Source organism: Protopterus annectens, chromosome 4.part1, assembly GCF_019279795.1.
Source record: "Protopterus annectens isolate FY-2018-M chromosome 4.part1, PAN1.0, whole genome shotgun sequence".
Classification (NCBI taxonomy): Eukaryota; Metazoa; Chordata; order Ceratodontiformes; family Protopteridae; genus Protopterus; species Protopterus annectens.
Window position 1 is genome coordinate 838,721,221 of NC_056734.1, and position 16,903 is coordinate 838,738,123.

The 16,903-nt window shown below is 36.1% G+C and overlaps 1 protein-coding gene across 1 annotated transcript in view; it reads left to right on the forward strand.

Moving 5' to 3' along the window:
* LOC122801096 (ceruloplasmin) overlaps window positions 1-16,903 on the forward strand; it is a 452,049-nt gene that overhangs the window by 191,019 nt on the left and 244,127 nt on the right. The window contains exons 7-8 of the mRNA XM_044070617.1: window positions 241-380; window positions 15,813-15,953. Coding sequence (XP_043926552.1) covers window positions 241-380; window positions 15,813-15,953 — 281 coding nt within the window. The remainder of the gene's footprint in view (window positions 1-240; window positions 381-15,812; window positions 15,954-16,903) is intronic.

A 16,903-nucleotide genomic window follows, 5' to 3' on the forward strand; every position in this document is an offset into this window, starting at 1 on the left:
TTTAATTTTTTTGTTTTATTTATTTATTTATTTATTTATTTTTGATACCATGATATTTCATTTTTATTGTTGTTTGCCTGATATGAGTGAGTAATGTATCCCTTATCTGCCAACACATTGCATGTTTCTGGGAGCAGCATCACAATAGTGTAACTGCTTCACAATAAGTATACTTTTCCCTATATGTGGCCTTACCATGGATACTGTAAACCCTAAATATTATTATTAATCTTTATTCAGTGAATCAGCACCATTTTTTGAAAAAGGCCCAACGAGGATTGGGGGAAAGTACAAAAAGGCAGTTTATAGCGAGTACACAGATGGAACCTTCACTACCCCCAAGAAGAGAACTGCTGCTGAAGAGCACTTGGGAGTATTGGGTAAGAAAATGTTACTAAATTTCTTTTGGGACTAGTTAAATGTTTTATATTTTCTGTTAGGCATATATATATATATATATATATATATATATATATATATATATATATATAAAACCTTGCTATCAGTGATTTCCTAATGTATTTTCTGTATCTGGACTATGTTTCACTAATAGCAAATAAAAAAAATACCATCAAATCATAAAATATAACAACCTAGATGTTACACTTTGTTTTAACCTTGAATAGTGTTTTATTCATATTCAGCATGAGCCACATAGGAGGAACTCACTGAGGCTTTATTCCATAGGTTCATAGGTATATACTAGGCTAATAATCACAGAGGCCTTTATAAGCCTAGCCATGCAACCCAGCCTAATCGCATCCCCCGGTAACATGTGCACCTTAATTGGGGGGGGGGGGTTATGTTTGTTAGTAGAGTTATGTTAGTTAGGACGTTGCTAAAAAGTTACATGTGAGATATATTAGTTAGGGAATATTTACTGTTGGCCTTGATCTGTAAGAGACATGAGGACCCAGGGATGGATTTGCGATTTCCCATCCAATGGTCAAAGTTACATTTGAAAACAGTGAGGAATAGAGTCTGCTTCACAGAGATGGAGACCTTATTCTAGAGTATGGGGATCCTTTGAGTCACATATCTGTCTCACCAGCATGTTCTATTTATTCTGCAAGCAAAGTTCAAATCCCTCGGTCTAGTGTTTCTGGTGCTGCTCATTTTCCAGATATGCAAAAGCTCCATCAGAGCTGGATCTAAGGATGCTTTATATGCCAAGCACCATTGCCTCTCAACAACCTGTAGGACACCAAATATAGAGACAGGGCTCTAAGGCAATCTGTATAGGCAGTGTGTTAATACCTTGGATTATGTTGATGAGGAACCTCTGTGGGTGTTCCAACTGTTTCATATGCTTAGTCAGGTACCCCCGAAGGGGGCTTTGTACTCACTGATGGTTCTGATAAGGATCAAGTAGAGTGGTACTATAACTTCCTTGGACCCGGATGTCATACCATTACTTATAAGCTGGGCGACAGAGAATGATTTTTTTTCTACCTTGGTTATGTGTTGGTCAAAGGCCAGATTACTGTCTGCATATGTTCCCAGATCTTTAATTGCCATGCCAGGTCAACTCTTATGGGTATCTTATAAATGGAGTAATTTGTCTGGGTAGATGTTTTCCAAAAGGCATTATTACACTTTAAACTGAGTTTTAATCTGTGGCTTTGGCACCAGTCATTTGTCTGTGTTAGACCATCTTCGTGTCATGTGGGAAATTTATGATAGTCCCCAATTTGCAGTCATCTACGAACTTGGTGAGTCAGGCCCCTTCACATTAGCCTTGATCCCTGAAAAATACATGTCAAAGAGGAGTGGGCCTAGCATGGAGCCCTGTGGTACTTCACTTGTGACTGGCTTTTTGATGGAGGTGGTCTCACCAGTCCTGACTTCTTGGATCCTATCTGTGAGCCACCTTGCAATCCAGAAGGTTGTGCTGGAATTTATTCCTAGTTCAGTGAGTTTGTCGGCAATTCCCAAGTGAGGTATTGTTTCAAATCTTTTTCCATGTCTAGATAGATAGTATGCATCATTTCCCTTCATCCATTGCCCTACTTACCTTCTCAAAGAAGTCTAACAGGTTAGGTAAGCATGACCTCCATTTGACAAAACTAAACTGGGATGTATCGAGTGTCTGTTGATAATTTCCATGATAATTCTTTCCATGTCTTTGCATATTAGACGAGTCAGACTAATGGGTCTTTAGTTTTGAGGTTGGTTAATGGCCCACTCTTGTGAAGAGGAAGAACCATTGTCATCCTCCAGCCTGTTTTGAGACTGTAGTCAAAAGGTGACTCATGTGGTCCTGATAGGTCATGTTTCAGGCTATTTAGAAGATAATCTTCATATTGTTGGGCCTCAATGAGGCTGTATTTTTAGCCTTAGTGAGTGGCACTATGACCAGCTCCCTGCTTATAGTTGGGGGGATATTGGTAGAGATTTTACAAGGGGTGGCGGGGGAGTTGGGTTAAAGTTTGAGATAAATTTTTCAAACAGCAGATTCGCTATATCACTCTGATCAGTGACGGTGGTACCATTTACTACCAGATCAGTACACTGTTACTTGCTACGTTTAAGGTTTCAGATATAGCAGTAAAAAACCTTGTGGCAGTCTTTAGCCTGAGAAGCTACCTTGACCTCATAATTGGCCTTGTTGGATTTAATTAGTCCTCTTAGTTTCCTGTTTATCTTTGTTTTATTAGTGAAGTCTTCATTATGAGAGTTTCTCCTTCTGACTTTGGTCATGACTTTTTCCTTTTGTTGTACAGCCTGTTAAGAGTAGAATTCCTCCAGTGTTTGTTTTGGCCTTACTTCTGGTAGATAAAACAGCAGCCTCTGTGCAGCCATTTACATGTTTATACAGTTTTTCTGTGAATAATTCTGCATTGGCTGTTGTGAAATCTGGGCGGGGTGTTGAATTTTGGCAAACTGCCACTTAATAGGATGTTGTTTGCTTTTGATAGTTTCTAACTGTAACAAGTTTTGCTGGGTTTTCCAACTGAATTTTTATTTTGAACAAGACACCCTTGTGATCCCACCAGTTAATCCACAAACTATAATGAACTAGGGATCTGAAATTAAAAAAGAAATGTTAATACCTTAGCTAAACAGCTAGAAAAATATAGAAGACTTATATCTTTCACTTGAAACCTTTTTTAGAACTTCATAATAAGTGGCTAAGTTTGCAGTGCTGATCACAGTTTCTTTTTTCAAACTCTTATGCTCTGGAATCTTGAACTCTATGTGAGTTACAAGTCCAAAGTCACATTTTTGGATTAGAGTGCAACCCTATCTTCCACATCAGAAGCTTCAAAACACAGGCATTATCAGCTTTAGATGAAGATTTAGAGCAGTGCACCCACAATGTATTACACGGTCACACTCACTACAATACATTTTTATAATAACATATACTACATGACTTACAAATACTTAATTTCCTCAGGGACAACAAAATACCTCCCATATTTGTAGATCTGAAAAGCCACTGTACAATTCTACTGATAAATTTATTTTCTAACACCTTCACAATTTAAGATTTCAAAAACAGTGTAATGTATTGTTCTTTGTTTATAAATTCTCTCTTTTGTGATAAACTTTGAAATATGACATGTTTCTGATCTGTAGAATGCACGGTAATTTTTTTAACAGAATCATATTTTTATCTCATTTCAAAAAGAATGCACCATTAAAAAATGACCATCCTCATGATGTGTTTGTAGATATATCTCACACCATTTTAGGCATAATTTCCCAAAATGACTTGCTGTCCTCCTATTAATGAGAATAAAATTCATCAAGTAGTCCACATGTCAGCCTCTGAAATGTCAACTGTAAAAGATTTACACAATACCACTCATGCACTGAGAAAGAACCTTGGCACATGCAAAAAAATTGCTTTATGCAGAAGTGGGTCAAGCCCCCCTGCACCCACACACCCCTTGCAAATTATATATATTAAGTCTAAGATCACAAAGCCCCTGGGAAAGGGAATATTCCTCTACCTGGGGATTGTTGATCTCATAAACCTGTTGACAATCTGCATAAATTGACCAAATATGGTTGATTAAACAGATGTCAGAAAATGAGTATTTATACCAAAAGCAGGGTACCCATATTATATATATATATATATATATATATATATATATATATATATATATATATATATATATATATATACACACACACACACACACACATTATATTTATATATATATATATATATATATATATATATATATATATATACATGTATATTACTGTGCCTGCCAAAATCCAACAGATGGATGAAGCCATGACTGAGATCCAGACAACCCAATTGCAGTTAGTGGCTCAGATACCTGTCGGAGCTGGCACATGGAGGAAAAAGGAATGACAAGGCTCTGCCTACTCACCTTTCCCAGGAAGGAGGTTATGGGCAGCATGCTGTTAGAAGAGGATCATTTGACAAGTATCACTGGAGTCTGGGACTCGCAATGGTTGCTGGATTGGGTTTGCTGCGTGGCTTGAATAAGGGGCTACTCTAGAGCCAAGGAAAGGTGTACTACCATAAGCCATGCCTCATTACCTACCTAGCCTGCAAACGTTATATCAACAAATAAGAGTTAGGGCCTAATTAGTCATGTATGCCTGCCCCTACTGGCAGCAGATATAACTTTCAAGCTCTCCAGTGGGAGGTCTATCATCACCAGTGAATATATATATATATATATATATATATATATATATATATATATATATATATATATATATACTGAACTGTAAAAAGAGAGGGCCCAAGAGCAAGAAAATGAATGAAAACATTGAAAGCAGAGTTAAAATAAGAAACAGAGTCTCATAGCAATTAAAAATAGTAATAATAAATTAATTGAAAGCTTAAGCTGGCCTTCAGCAGTGTAAAAGCAGAAAATGAAAGAAGAGCAGGTTGAGCAGAGAATCATGTGAAAACAGAATGTATAAACCAAACAATGTATCATTATGCTTTTTATATATCCAAAGAAACATCTCTTACATTAAACACAAGAAAGTATTACTAAGTTACTGAAAAACTGATTCAAAGTCTTTAAATGAAAATGGAATTCTGGGATGAAAATAGAAGGGAAGATATGGTGGCTGATTAAATTAAAAATAGTCAGGAAAAAATAATTACTTAAAGAGATTATGAATACAAAACTAACAGCACAGGACTGCATGGTTTTGCTTTTTGGTGAAAATAAATAAGGTAAACTAAAACTGCTAAACAAGTACAAAACACAAAATATTTGTTTTTGCATAACACTGAAAAAGAGAGCACACATATATGCGAGTAATTCAAAGAAAGTGGGTATAATATGAAATGAACTTGAGCTGCAAAAAAAGAAGAAAGCAGGGAGAAAAACAATGTGGAGTAAAATAAAGAGAACAAAGACACATTAAAGTGCAAAAGCTGGGAAATAAAGTAATGGAGTCAGCACAAGGCATAAAGCTATAAAATTATAGTATTATTTATTTATTATTTATTTTATATTTGTTGACCGGGCTAGTCTAACTGGATACATGTCCATTTTCAGTAGAGGCCCTGGGAGATAAGCTCCAAGATAGAACAATGAAATTAACAAGATAACAAATAAGGAAACATTAAACAAAAAAATCATATTTACAATGCATAATACAGGTTATCACAGTAAATTCAGCAGTGCAGAATACAGGCATAACATAGCATGCTAGTACAATCAAGATGTTCTAGAGGGAGATAGTATTATGGTTAATAAGGAAGGAATTACAGTTAATGAGTAGAAGGGGTAGGAAGAGCAAAGTATTAAGAGACACATAACTAGTCAGGCTTAGTACAGGGGCATAACCAGTGTGTTCTGAGGAACACTTTCAACTTGTTTTTGAAGCAGGATACTGAGGGAAGTGAGGAGAGTTCACTGGGGAGGAGATTCCAGTCTTTTCCAGCAATATTAGAAAAGAGGGAGTCACTAGCCTTGTTGTTTGGTTTAGTGGTATTTACTAGAAGTCTCTGAGAAGACCTTAAGGATTTCAGGTTTTTATAGGGAGTGATGAGTGTGGATAGAATAGGAGTTTTGGAAGGTTTGTAAAAAGTGGGGTGGGCTATAGATAGTTGATGGAATTTAATCAGATTTTGTAGTTCAAGCCATTCCAGCTGCTTTAAATGAATGCAATGGTGGGTTCTAAATGGGTTGCCTTTAGCAAATCTGGCAATGTTATTGTAAGACATTTCCAATTTGCTAAGATTATTTTTAGATAGATTAGTAAAAATGGGTGAGGCATAAAGAAGTGAAGAGATTAGATGAGTGTGTGCTATAGTGGTTATAGCTGAAGGTAAGAGGAAGGATTTTACCCTATAGAGAGAGAGAGACAAGTTTTTTTGTTGACAGTTTTTATAGTATTGTTAATATGGATATTAAAGTTCAGATTGTTGTCAATGGTGATACCCAATAGTTTGGTGGTTGGATCAGGGGATATAATAGTTTTATTGGTAGAGATAACTGAGAAATCAAGAGGAGAGGACTTATTGGTGGGAGAGAAGAGGAGGAGTTTAGTCTTTTTGGGGTTTAGGAGAAGGCATCTATGTGTGAACCATTGCTCAACTGTATTAAATACTTGTTGGGTAAGAGATTGAAGTTCAGAAGAGGAGGTGGCTGAGCATATCAGTGTGGAGTCATCTGCATATTGTATGCATGTGGCTTGGGGGATAGCAAGGTGAAGGTCATTAATAAATATGGAAAAAAGTAGAGGTCCTAGGATGGATCCTTGAGGGACACCAAGTTTGACAGGCAGGTGAGTGGAGAGAGACTTGTGCCATAGTACGGCCTGTTGTCTTTTATCAAGGTAGGACTGGAACCACTTTACAAAAGATGTATCTAGTGACAGGGATTTCAGTATTTTGATGAGAATTTGGTGATTTACCATGTCAAAAGCTTTAGACAGATCAATAAATAGTGCTGTAGAAAGCTTGTTAAGATTGCGGTTTTTGTTGATACAATCTGTGAAGGAAAGAAGGGCAGTACTAGTGCTATGTGAAGGTCTGAATCCATGTTGACAGTTTGAAAGTAAATTATTTTGGGTTAGATGGTCAAGTAATTGTCTGCGAATGCATTTCTCCATGATCTTTGCCAAAGGAGAGAGAAGAGCAATGGGGTGGTAGTTGGAGAGTTCAGTGGAGTGTCCACCTTTATGGAGGGGGATAATATGGGAGATTTTCCATAAACTGGGGATATGACTTTCGGTAATAGTTCTATTGATCAGAATAGAAATGGGATAAGTAATAGCTTTGGCTGATTGTTGTAGGAATTCAGCAGGTAGTTGGTCTGCTGAGGGTGAGCATGGTTTTAGTTTCTGTAGAAGGGTTAGAATATTTGTTGTTGGGACAGGTTGAATATGAAAAGTAGGGGGTAAGGTTGATTTATAGGAAGGTAGAGTGAAGTTATTAGGTGATAGTTGACTAGCTAGTGTTTGTATAGCATTAGTAAAAAAGGTATTGAAAGCATTAGCTGTATTCAATAGATTTTTGTGGTCAGTATTTTGAGGATTTGGAGTAGTGGATTGACCTGGATGGAGTAGTTGGTTAATACTAGCCCAAAATTTTTGTGGGTTGTTTTGATTAGCTTATTGGGATTGTATGTAGTAGTTTCTTTTATCAGATATTATAGCTTTCTTGGTTTCATTTCTTAGCTGTCTAAATGTTAGTTGGTCTATAGGGTTTTTAGTCTTCCTCCATTTTGCCCAAAGGTTGTTTCTAAGATTTATTTTATGTTTGGTTTCATTTGAAAGCCATGGAGCAGATTTGGTTTTAATTCTAATTAATCTGGTTGGAGCATGGTGGTTGAGAATGGCAAGGAAGTTGGAGTTAAAGTAACTAACGGCTTCATCTAAAGGGAGGTTTTGTAAGGGAGACCAGTTGCAAGCTTTTAGTTCCATTTGGAATAGTTCAGGGTTAAAGTACTTTTTAGATCTGATGTTTTTGATAGATATTGGAATGGGAGAGTTGATTTTATGTCTGATGATATAGGTAAGAAAGTGGTCACTTAAATCATCAGGGAGGGTTCCTGAATCATAAATGTGAGGATGATGATTTATGAGAATCCAGTCTAATAAGTTTGATTTCTTGTTAGATTTATTTATTCTGGTGGGAGAGGTAATGGTTTGGGAATACCCATATAGGTTAATATGGTTTGTGGGGAGGCTGCTGCAGTAGCAGCTCCAGTCAATGTTTGTGTCACCTAGGATTATGGTTTCTTGGGGCAGGTATTGGGAAAGCCAGCAAAGTATGTTTTCCATGGTGGCAGTGTTGTTACCAGGTGGTAGATATATACAGATAATATAGATGGATTTGGAATTGTTAAGATGAAGTTTGGAGATAAGAATTTCTGCATTGGAGTCTATAAGTGGTTTACAGTTCTGAGTGGTTAATTGTAAGCTAGATTTATATAGGATAGCAATCCCACCACCTTTCTTGGATACTCAGTCTAGTCTCAGGATATTATATCCAGGTGGGATGATTTCATTGTCTTTGGTTACAGGTTTTAACCAAGTTTCTGTTAAGCAGAGAATATCAAAGGAGTAGATTTCAGTTAGAGCTTGGAGTTGAGTTACTTTATTGTTTATGCTAGTAAAGTTATGCAAAATCACTATTCATTTGTAGACCACAGTGAACAATACACAATCTAAAAGAAATGCATTAAATTACAAAAATAAATAAATAAATAAAAATAAAAAATAAAATAAATAGGCTACATTCCAAAGAAATATGAACATGTCTGTGATGTTGCAAAAGTATGATGCTAAAATGAGAGAGCTCAATAGTCGGGCAAAATATTTCCAAATAGCATGCAAACTCTTCAAGAGAAAGGTAGATGACTTACAGAAAAGAGCAAAGTGGAATAACATAAGAATCAGTAGAGTGCCAGAAGGGCAGAAGGGGCAGAAGGAATGATTCCATTACAGAATACATACTGGAAGCAATCAGTGATGTAATGACTGGGAGAAACAAATTGTTATAGAAAGAATACACATAGGGTAAAATCATAAGGGAATAACAGCATGTCATAGTGCATTTTTAACTCTGCAGAAAAAAATAAAAGCATTCTCACACAGACTAGGCATCCAGCTTTGTCTGCTAGGACCCATTAAAAATATTCATGATTATCATTTGTTCATTTTTAATGGAAACAAAACATTCTTCCTATTTTAGGTGCAACTTTACATTTCCAGTAAATATATGTTTCAGACACAAAAGTAGTACGGATTCAGCCCACAGATGGAAGAATTCAGCAACTATCCCTTGTGGGGGGAGGGGGTAGTAAACAGAAAGAGAGGAAGGAAAAGAAGCATTTAATAGAAGAAAAAGACAAAAAACAAGCGAAAAGTTAACATCTGCAGTTAGTGATGGAATGCCAAAACTAAAATTAATCATGTTTTGAGGAGACTATAGCTCATTGTATGTGGGAAGTGAGCAAGCTGGAACAAATATTTTAATGTGGAGGACAAAAACTGTGCCAGGTTGACAAAAGAAATAGAATTAGGCTTTAACGACCATATACTTCAGCAAGAAGCGATAACAATCATAGCATCTTTGTGTCTAAGTATAACTTCAGGCCAAGCCATGCAAGGAGACAATCTATATAAAAAACTACAAGAAGAAATGGTCCTTTACCTTTTAAGATGATTTACAAAGGGTATAGTAAATCAGTAGAGGGAAACAATGACTATATTTTTGTATAAATATAGAAAATAGGGCTTATTTTAAACAAGCAAATACTAATTTTACTAATAAGCCATACCTGGACATTTTAGCAATTAAAATGTATGAAAACACAGACTGCTACATGACAAATACATTTCAAGGGTGGGAGAAGTAGTGCAGACTATGTGTATACCTTGTTGATGGCACAACACAAGGAAAACAAAATGGGGGCCCAGAACAGTGAGTACTGAATAAGGTTCTCCTTTTGGATTGTATGTGCAGGTTCTTAGCAGCCTTTGAATTCCCATATTTTTCAATAATGGTAGAAGCAGTATGTACTCGTCACATGTGGAAAAAGTACCAACAAAGGTCACACACTCACCACACATACATTTACCTTCCTCTAGTTTTCTGCAGAAAGAGCTGCTAACCAGCAACCCATCAGCATTCTCCTATTTTATTTATAATATAATTGGAACCATTATTACAAGACATCGATGGTTATCAATGGATCCCCTTTAGTAACCAAGGAAATGGAATATGCTGAGGAGTGGGGCATACCAACATTAATGGCATATTCTAATGGCTGCTTGCTTGTCATATCAGACATAGAAAATCATATCGTCAGTATTTAAATTTGAAACTCATGCTGCTGTGAATTGTAGCTATAATATTAATGGTGGAAGCTCCAGAAATCTTCAGGGATATAATATTTTGTCTACAAAGTACACATGGCAAAAGAGAATGCAAAAAAAAAAAAGCTATTTACCTATTTCTGGAAAGGTACCACACTTAGGACTTGCACAAACATGTTAGGCACACCGAAGTAAAAAATGAGGACTAGACGGAACAAATATAATGTTATAACAAGAAGATTTTTCAGTGGTCTAAAGGCACAACGGTAAAATATACCTACACCTTTATGAGTAAACCAGTGTAGGAATTAATGAAAGAAAGAAAAGAAAACAGATTTGTATATAGGAACTATAATCCCAAGCATGCCCAAAGAAGAATATACAGGAAGGGAGCTCTTCTAACATCCACTGGAAGCATATTTTATATTTCTGCCACATTTCCATTTAGTGTTTTTTTAACTTGTCTAACATTTCAGTCTCTGAATTCTTTTAAAGTTCTCAGACAGTCTGTGTTTATATCTCTCAACCTTCGAGCATCAAAGCTCATAGCACACAGAAAGAGGAGCACTTTCTTATTTTTCACAATAAACCCTATAGAGTCAGTGGTATTGAATCTTTGTAAAGGCTTAGTTTATGTACCTAATGAAGTATGCACTAATGAACAAGTCTGACTTAATGGGAAACATCAGAAATCTAGGAGGAGCAGGGATAAACCTGAAAGCCAAAATCATAGCGCTATGCCTAAATCATAGCAGCTGAGAGGTATGTCTGTATTTGCTAGTTTTCTAGTTTCTTAGCCATAGCCTTTCATAGAATTGTTTACATGCATATGGTGTATAGACCAGAATGAAATCACTTCTGAATTTGCCATAGCTTGTGAATGCATATTGAATCTAAGCCTTTTCTGTTTTTGATGACTTGTCTCAAAATGTGTTGCAATCCTTGAATTGTTACCCAAACAGAATAGCAATTCTCCATTATACGTCTAAGCAAACATGTGAAAATCTCTTTAGAGATAACAAGATCATATAGATAAAGATGTGCCCTACAGTATTTACATTTTTTTGGATATTGCTTTATTATTCCATCACGTAGTTATTAAAGATGTCCCCCTCTAAAAAAATTAGCATCCCACACAATATTTTGCTTTCTGAGCTATTTTCTGAAACATTAGAAGTTTTTGTTTTTCTGTATTTAGCAGTATTCCATTTTCATTTCAGCACATACATAATTTTCCACTGTGTCCTATAACTGTAAGCTGTCCTCATTTATGATAATCTTTGTATTTTTTCATCATCTGCATTTTCTGCAGTCATAGTTTCCTCACCATTTGTACCATCATTTTATATCCTAAAAAGGGTTAAAGACCCGGGGTATATCCTTGTAGAATACATTGCTCCAAAAAGCATAGCTTTCCCATATTATCCCTAAGCCTTTACTTTCTATGTTCTTTGAATCAACCAGTTTTGAAGTCATGACATTATTTATGGTTTGATGTCTTTACTTGCATTTGATTTATCAGTGCTTTATATTTTCCCATGATGAATATCCAGCTAAAATCCAAGCAGAAGACATTGACCTGTTGCCTTCATTTATTTTATTTATTTGACATTTGTTGACTGGGAAAGTCTAACTGGGACAAAGCCCTTTTTCAGCGGAGGCACAAGGAGAAATGCTCCACAATACAAATATAAAAACTACATGTTACAATAGAAGTATAATGCAAAAGGTTAGCAATATACAGCATGGCGATAAAAAAGAATACAGACTAAAGGAGATTGTATAGCAAAAGTACATGAAGTTATCACAAATAAGTAGAGTAGAAGATAGTAAAATACAGTATAATGACTGGAAACTAATAGGAATAAACAGATGTAGAGATAAGTTAAGGAAGGATAGAAGTATAAAGAGAAATGAATAGCTAGAGTAGGAACTAGATTCAGGTAAGGTGGTTACAGTGGCATTTCCAAGAGTGATTCAGGTATTCTTTAAGTGATCTCTTGAATTTATAAGCTTGAGGTATGCTTCGCAGTATCATAGGAAGCTTGTTCCATTAATAGCAGGTGAGTAACTATATAAGTTCTGTCCGACAGATTTTATTAGGTTTATGAATCTATAACAAATATTGAACTGAGCTCCTAAGAGATCTGGGAGGGGTATAAAATGAGACTAGTGAGGACAAGCCAGGGCAGGAAGAAGACTTATAGATGGTAAAGTGAATGACGAGCATTTGGGTGATTTTAAGTTGGTTAGGGAACTCTAGCCAATTGCGTGATCTAAAAGCATGACAGTGGTGTGATTTGGATGGCAGATTATCAGCAAATCGAGATACTTTGTTAGAGGTCATTTCAAGTTTAGAGAGAAGAGAAGACTGGAGATTTGTGAAAATTTGTGAGCTGTAGAAAAGGTTAGGAATAAGATAAGCATTTGCTAGTGAGATTCTGGTATCAGGGGTGAGGAACCTTTTGTTTCTATATAGGAGACCAAGCTTTTGGTGGGTTTTCTTAATAGAGTGATGTATATAAAGGTCAAATTTTAGTTGGTCATCTATGATAGCTCCAAGGAGCTTAGTCTGGCTAACAGGGGTGATGTTAATATTATTCAGTGAAAAGATGTTAAAAGAAGATTTGAGGTGGAACAGGGATTTCGGGAGAAAAAGTAAGAGTTTTGTCGTTTTGGGTATAATTATGGGTACTTTGTACCAGTTCTTTGCTGAATCATTCTTTGTGTATACATATTGGAAATGTGGCCCTACGACCTCTAGCAAGCAATTTACTCTGCCAAAAAACCTGTATCTCATCCCATTAAGTTTTCCACAATAGCCAATGAGCTTCTCAGTTTGTGGTTCCTAAATTCCTTTCTTCTCCCTTTCATTTGCAAATGGGAATAGCCACTGCTTTGCTCCTTTGTTTTGCAATAATTGACTTTTGTATATTTAAATTAAATTAATGTGTTAGTATCTCCATATGGCACTGTCTTGTTTACTGTGTCTTTCTAAACATGAGGTTTCTCTAATAACAGTGGCAGAGCTGAACCAAATGGATGAAAGAATGAAAGCTACAGAGCAGATTTATAGTATCCTTGAAGCATAATCTAAACCTAAAAATATTACGGAGTACTATGGTAAGAGAATGTAGACAAAGAAAAGTTAATATGAAAACAAAAATCATGATATTATGGCTATATAGGAATGAAATAAATACTCTTTAGAGTGACTGCAGGATAAATATAAGAACGAAAGAAAAAACAGAGCAATGTATTGGCAGATGTGGGAGGGATAAAGTGTACACATATCAAGAGTGTAGAAGTATTACATATAAGAGGTACAAGAGAATTTTGTGAATGTGACAGTAGACTAGAAAACATGAATAGCTCAGAGACAGCAAGAAAAGCAGAAATTATAAATAGATTCATAGGTCTGGTGAACAAGCTCAAAGGCCTGTTGACTAGAGAGCAGCTTGGTGCTTTGGATCCCCACGTTGAAACTTGTAGGTACATGTATAGTCTTCCATCTTACATCTGAAGGTATGAATCAATGGGATGATTTTAACTGGGAATGCAGCTGTCTGCTTCCAGTTAACAGGGGTAGAGCCTGTTCTGAATACTCTACTAAGAATGCATATCAAAGGTATACTAAGCCATTTTTGATTGCACAAATTAGGCTTCCTAATATCTCCTCTGAGGCTATGGAACTGGTATTTCTGACCTTGCTAAAGGTAGAGGTGATTATTTCAGATGTAATTTTCGGTGCAGTCATGGAGAAGAGAAGAACAAGAGTGGATGGGGGTTTTCTTTGTGACCTGAAATTTGCTATAAAACCTGTATGCCTTGCTGTGTTAGCTATATCTGTTGGTTCTATTGTAGTGATACCATCCTTTTTTGCATACCATATTCATATTTCTTCCATTTTATTTTTATATACGATTGTAGAAGGCCTTATTATCATCACTTGCCTTGATGACAACTTTTACCTTGAATGAGTTTTAGAGAGTTATTTTTGAATTGAGTTAGCCTTAACCATGTTGCATTTGGAGGGGTAAAGTTTGAAGGCTTTGCACACTATTTTCATTTGGTTTAATAATTTGTTGATTTTGTAACTCTGACATTTAGGTTTGCTGCAGGTGTTGCCACTACATTTATGCCCCATAAGAATGACATTACCAGTGCAGTTAAATAAATTATTGTAAAGGAATATGAACAGTTGCAAATAAGTTGTATGTGGGATGCTTGACATATAACCCAGATGCAATTGATTGATGTAAGGTGATTGTTTGGGTCATTAAGCTGCCTTTTGAAATATTGTTACAGATGCTACAGTTTCTACTAGGTTTGGCTTGGAGTATGTAAGGAATGTCACACTAATGTGAGAAAAGTAAAATGAGGGTGGGGTGACATATACTTTAGCACAACTCACAGGGATATTTGTCAGGATGAGATCTAATATGTTTTCCCCTTGTTGGCATTTTTACAATTTATTCAAAATTGTTAAGGTTTATTATAAAAACAAAGAAAAATAAAAAAAAATAATCATTGTCAGTTAACAATGAATAATGGGAAGATGGTAGAACATGTAAACATCTTCAAGTATCTGGGAGGGGTGGTTGGGGAGAAGGGTAGTCTGAATGAAGAGGTCAAAGCTAGAATCAGAGGGGCTGCAGCCAACTGGCATAGAGTATCAGGTGTAGTATATGACAGAAGAATGCCAAGGAAGCTGAAAAGTAAGGTGCACAAGACAGTGGTGTGACCAGTACTACTGTATGGTACAGAAACCTGGGCAGTAAAGGCAGAACAGTTGAAGAAGCTAGAGGTGATGGAAATGAAGTGCCTGAGAAAGGTGGTAGGATGCACACTGTGGGACAGGCAAAGAAATGAAGACATAAGAGCAGAAGCCAAAGTAGCTCCAATTACAGAAAAGATAAAAGAAAACAGATTACGATGGTATGGGCACATGTGCAGAAAAGCAGAAGACAATCTGGTGAGGGAGATTTGGGACAGACAGGAAGAAGGTAAGAGGAAGCAAGGGCGTCCAGCAAAGAGGTGGATGGATTGTGTGAAAGAAGATCTGTGACAGTCAGGCATGAGTGTTGAAGAAGGCAGGAGAGTGGCACTGAATCGAGAGTTGGCGACAGTTAATACAATACCCTGACCCCATGTAAATGGGAAAAAGGGGATGATGATGATGATGAGTTAACAATGAATAAGGCCCTTTTTTCGCAAATAGAATTAGCACTTTATCATAAAATTTCATCAGACTGTTTAAAACATTCAGTCTTAAACATCCAAAATGAATGGTGCAAATATCACATGATTTATTTAAAGGTTAATGAAAAAAAATAATATGTGTATACACTGATTTGCACATGTGAATGCATATACAATTGTGGGCTTTTGCATATTTGTGTGTGTGTGGGTGTGTTTCTGTGGTTCTGAGAAGGGAGACAATTTACACATTTTGTCAAAATCATCAGCTTTAAATATGTTATTTTTAGTTGTTTAACAACATTCATAATTAATTTTATGTTATATTCCAGGGCCTGTGATAAAAGCAGAAGTTGGAGACATTGTAAAAGTGACATTCCTGAATAATGCCAGTCACCCCTTCAGTATCCAGCCCCATGGAGTGCTTTACAGCAAGGAGTTTGAAGGAACACCATATCAGAGTACTACTGGAAGTAAGTAAAGAATAGAGAAACAGTTTGCTGCTAACATATTCTTAACACTGACACTGTTGTTTGTGCCAAATAGGAATGTATACTTTTCTCACAATGACAGCTGCAAACACTGACTGGAAATATGGAAGTAAGGTGACAAACTGGTCTTCTTTAGTCAAATGCTGTTTCCCATAGTGCACGTTTTGAAATCCTTGTAACTTTCCTCTGTAATGCACACTAACTGTAACTTGTTATGTCCCACTGATGTTAATATATTTTCTAATTAGTTAGCAGCATGAACCACCTTCTGCTCACGTCTGACTCTGTTTTCTGATCAAATAAAACATATGTGATTGGTCCCAGTAAAGGAGGTCTGCTTATTTATTTAATTAATTTAGTGGATGGTCATGAAACTGGGCAATGACCAATACCAAAGGCCAAATTACTTGCACTAAGATTAGTTTGCTTGCATATGTGAGTAAAGGTTGAGGAATATCTAGCAGATCAGTATTGTTTGAAGACTGGGTCTTTAAACTTCTGGGTCATGATATTTGTTTTCTGCAACCTCAGAGTAAATTACCAATCTTATTTTATTTTATTTTATTTTTTTTTTGCTTCGGTTAATCAGGTAAGCCTAGCAGACACAAGTTTTTCTTTTCAAGGTTGATCCAGGAGTAAGGAATATGCTCAAACTTGCAGTTTGCAAGTGGAAATAAGAAAAAAATTGAACACAGAACTACAAAATAAAAGTCATTAGGAGCTCCACCGCCTTGCTGCTCTGCAAAACTGCAAAGCTCTAGCCTCTGAAGATGTGGGGAAATCTTGAATTGTTGATATTGTGGTTTTATTTCTAGGTTTTCAGGTGTCACTTGCTGAACTTGTTTGCATTTCAAAATGCATTTACATAACTAATTAATTTTTGATGTTTTTCTGTATGATCATTTCATACAGAGCACTGCTGAATCTACAGC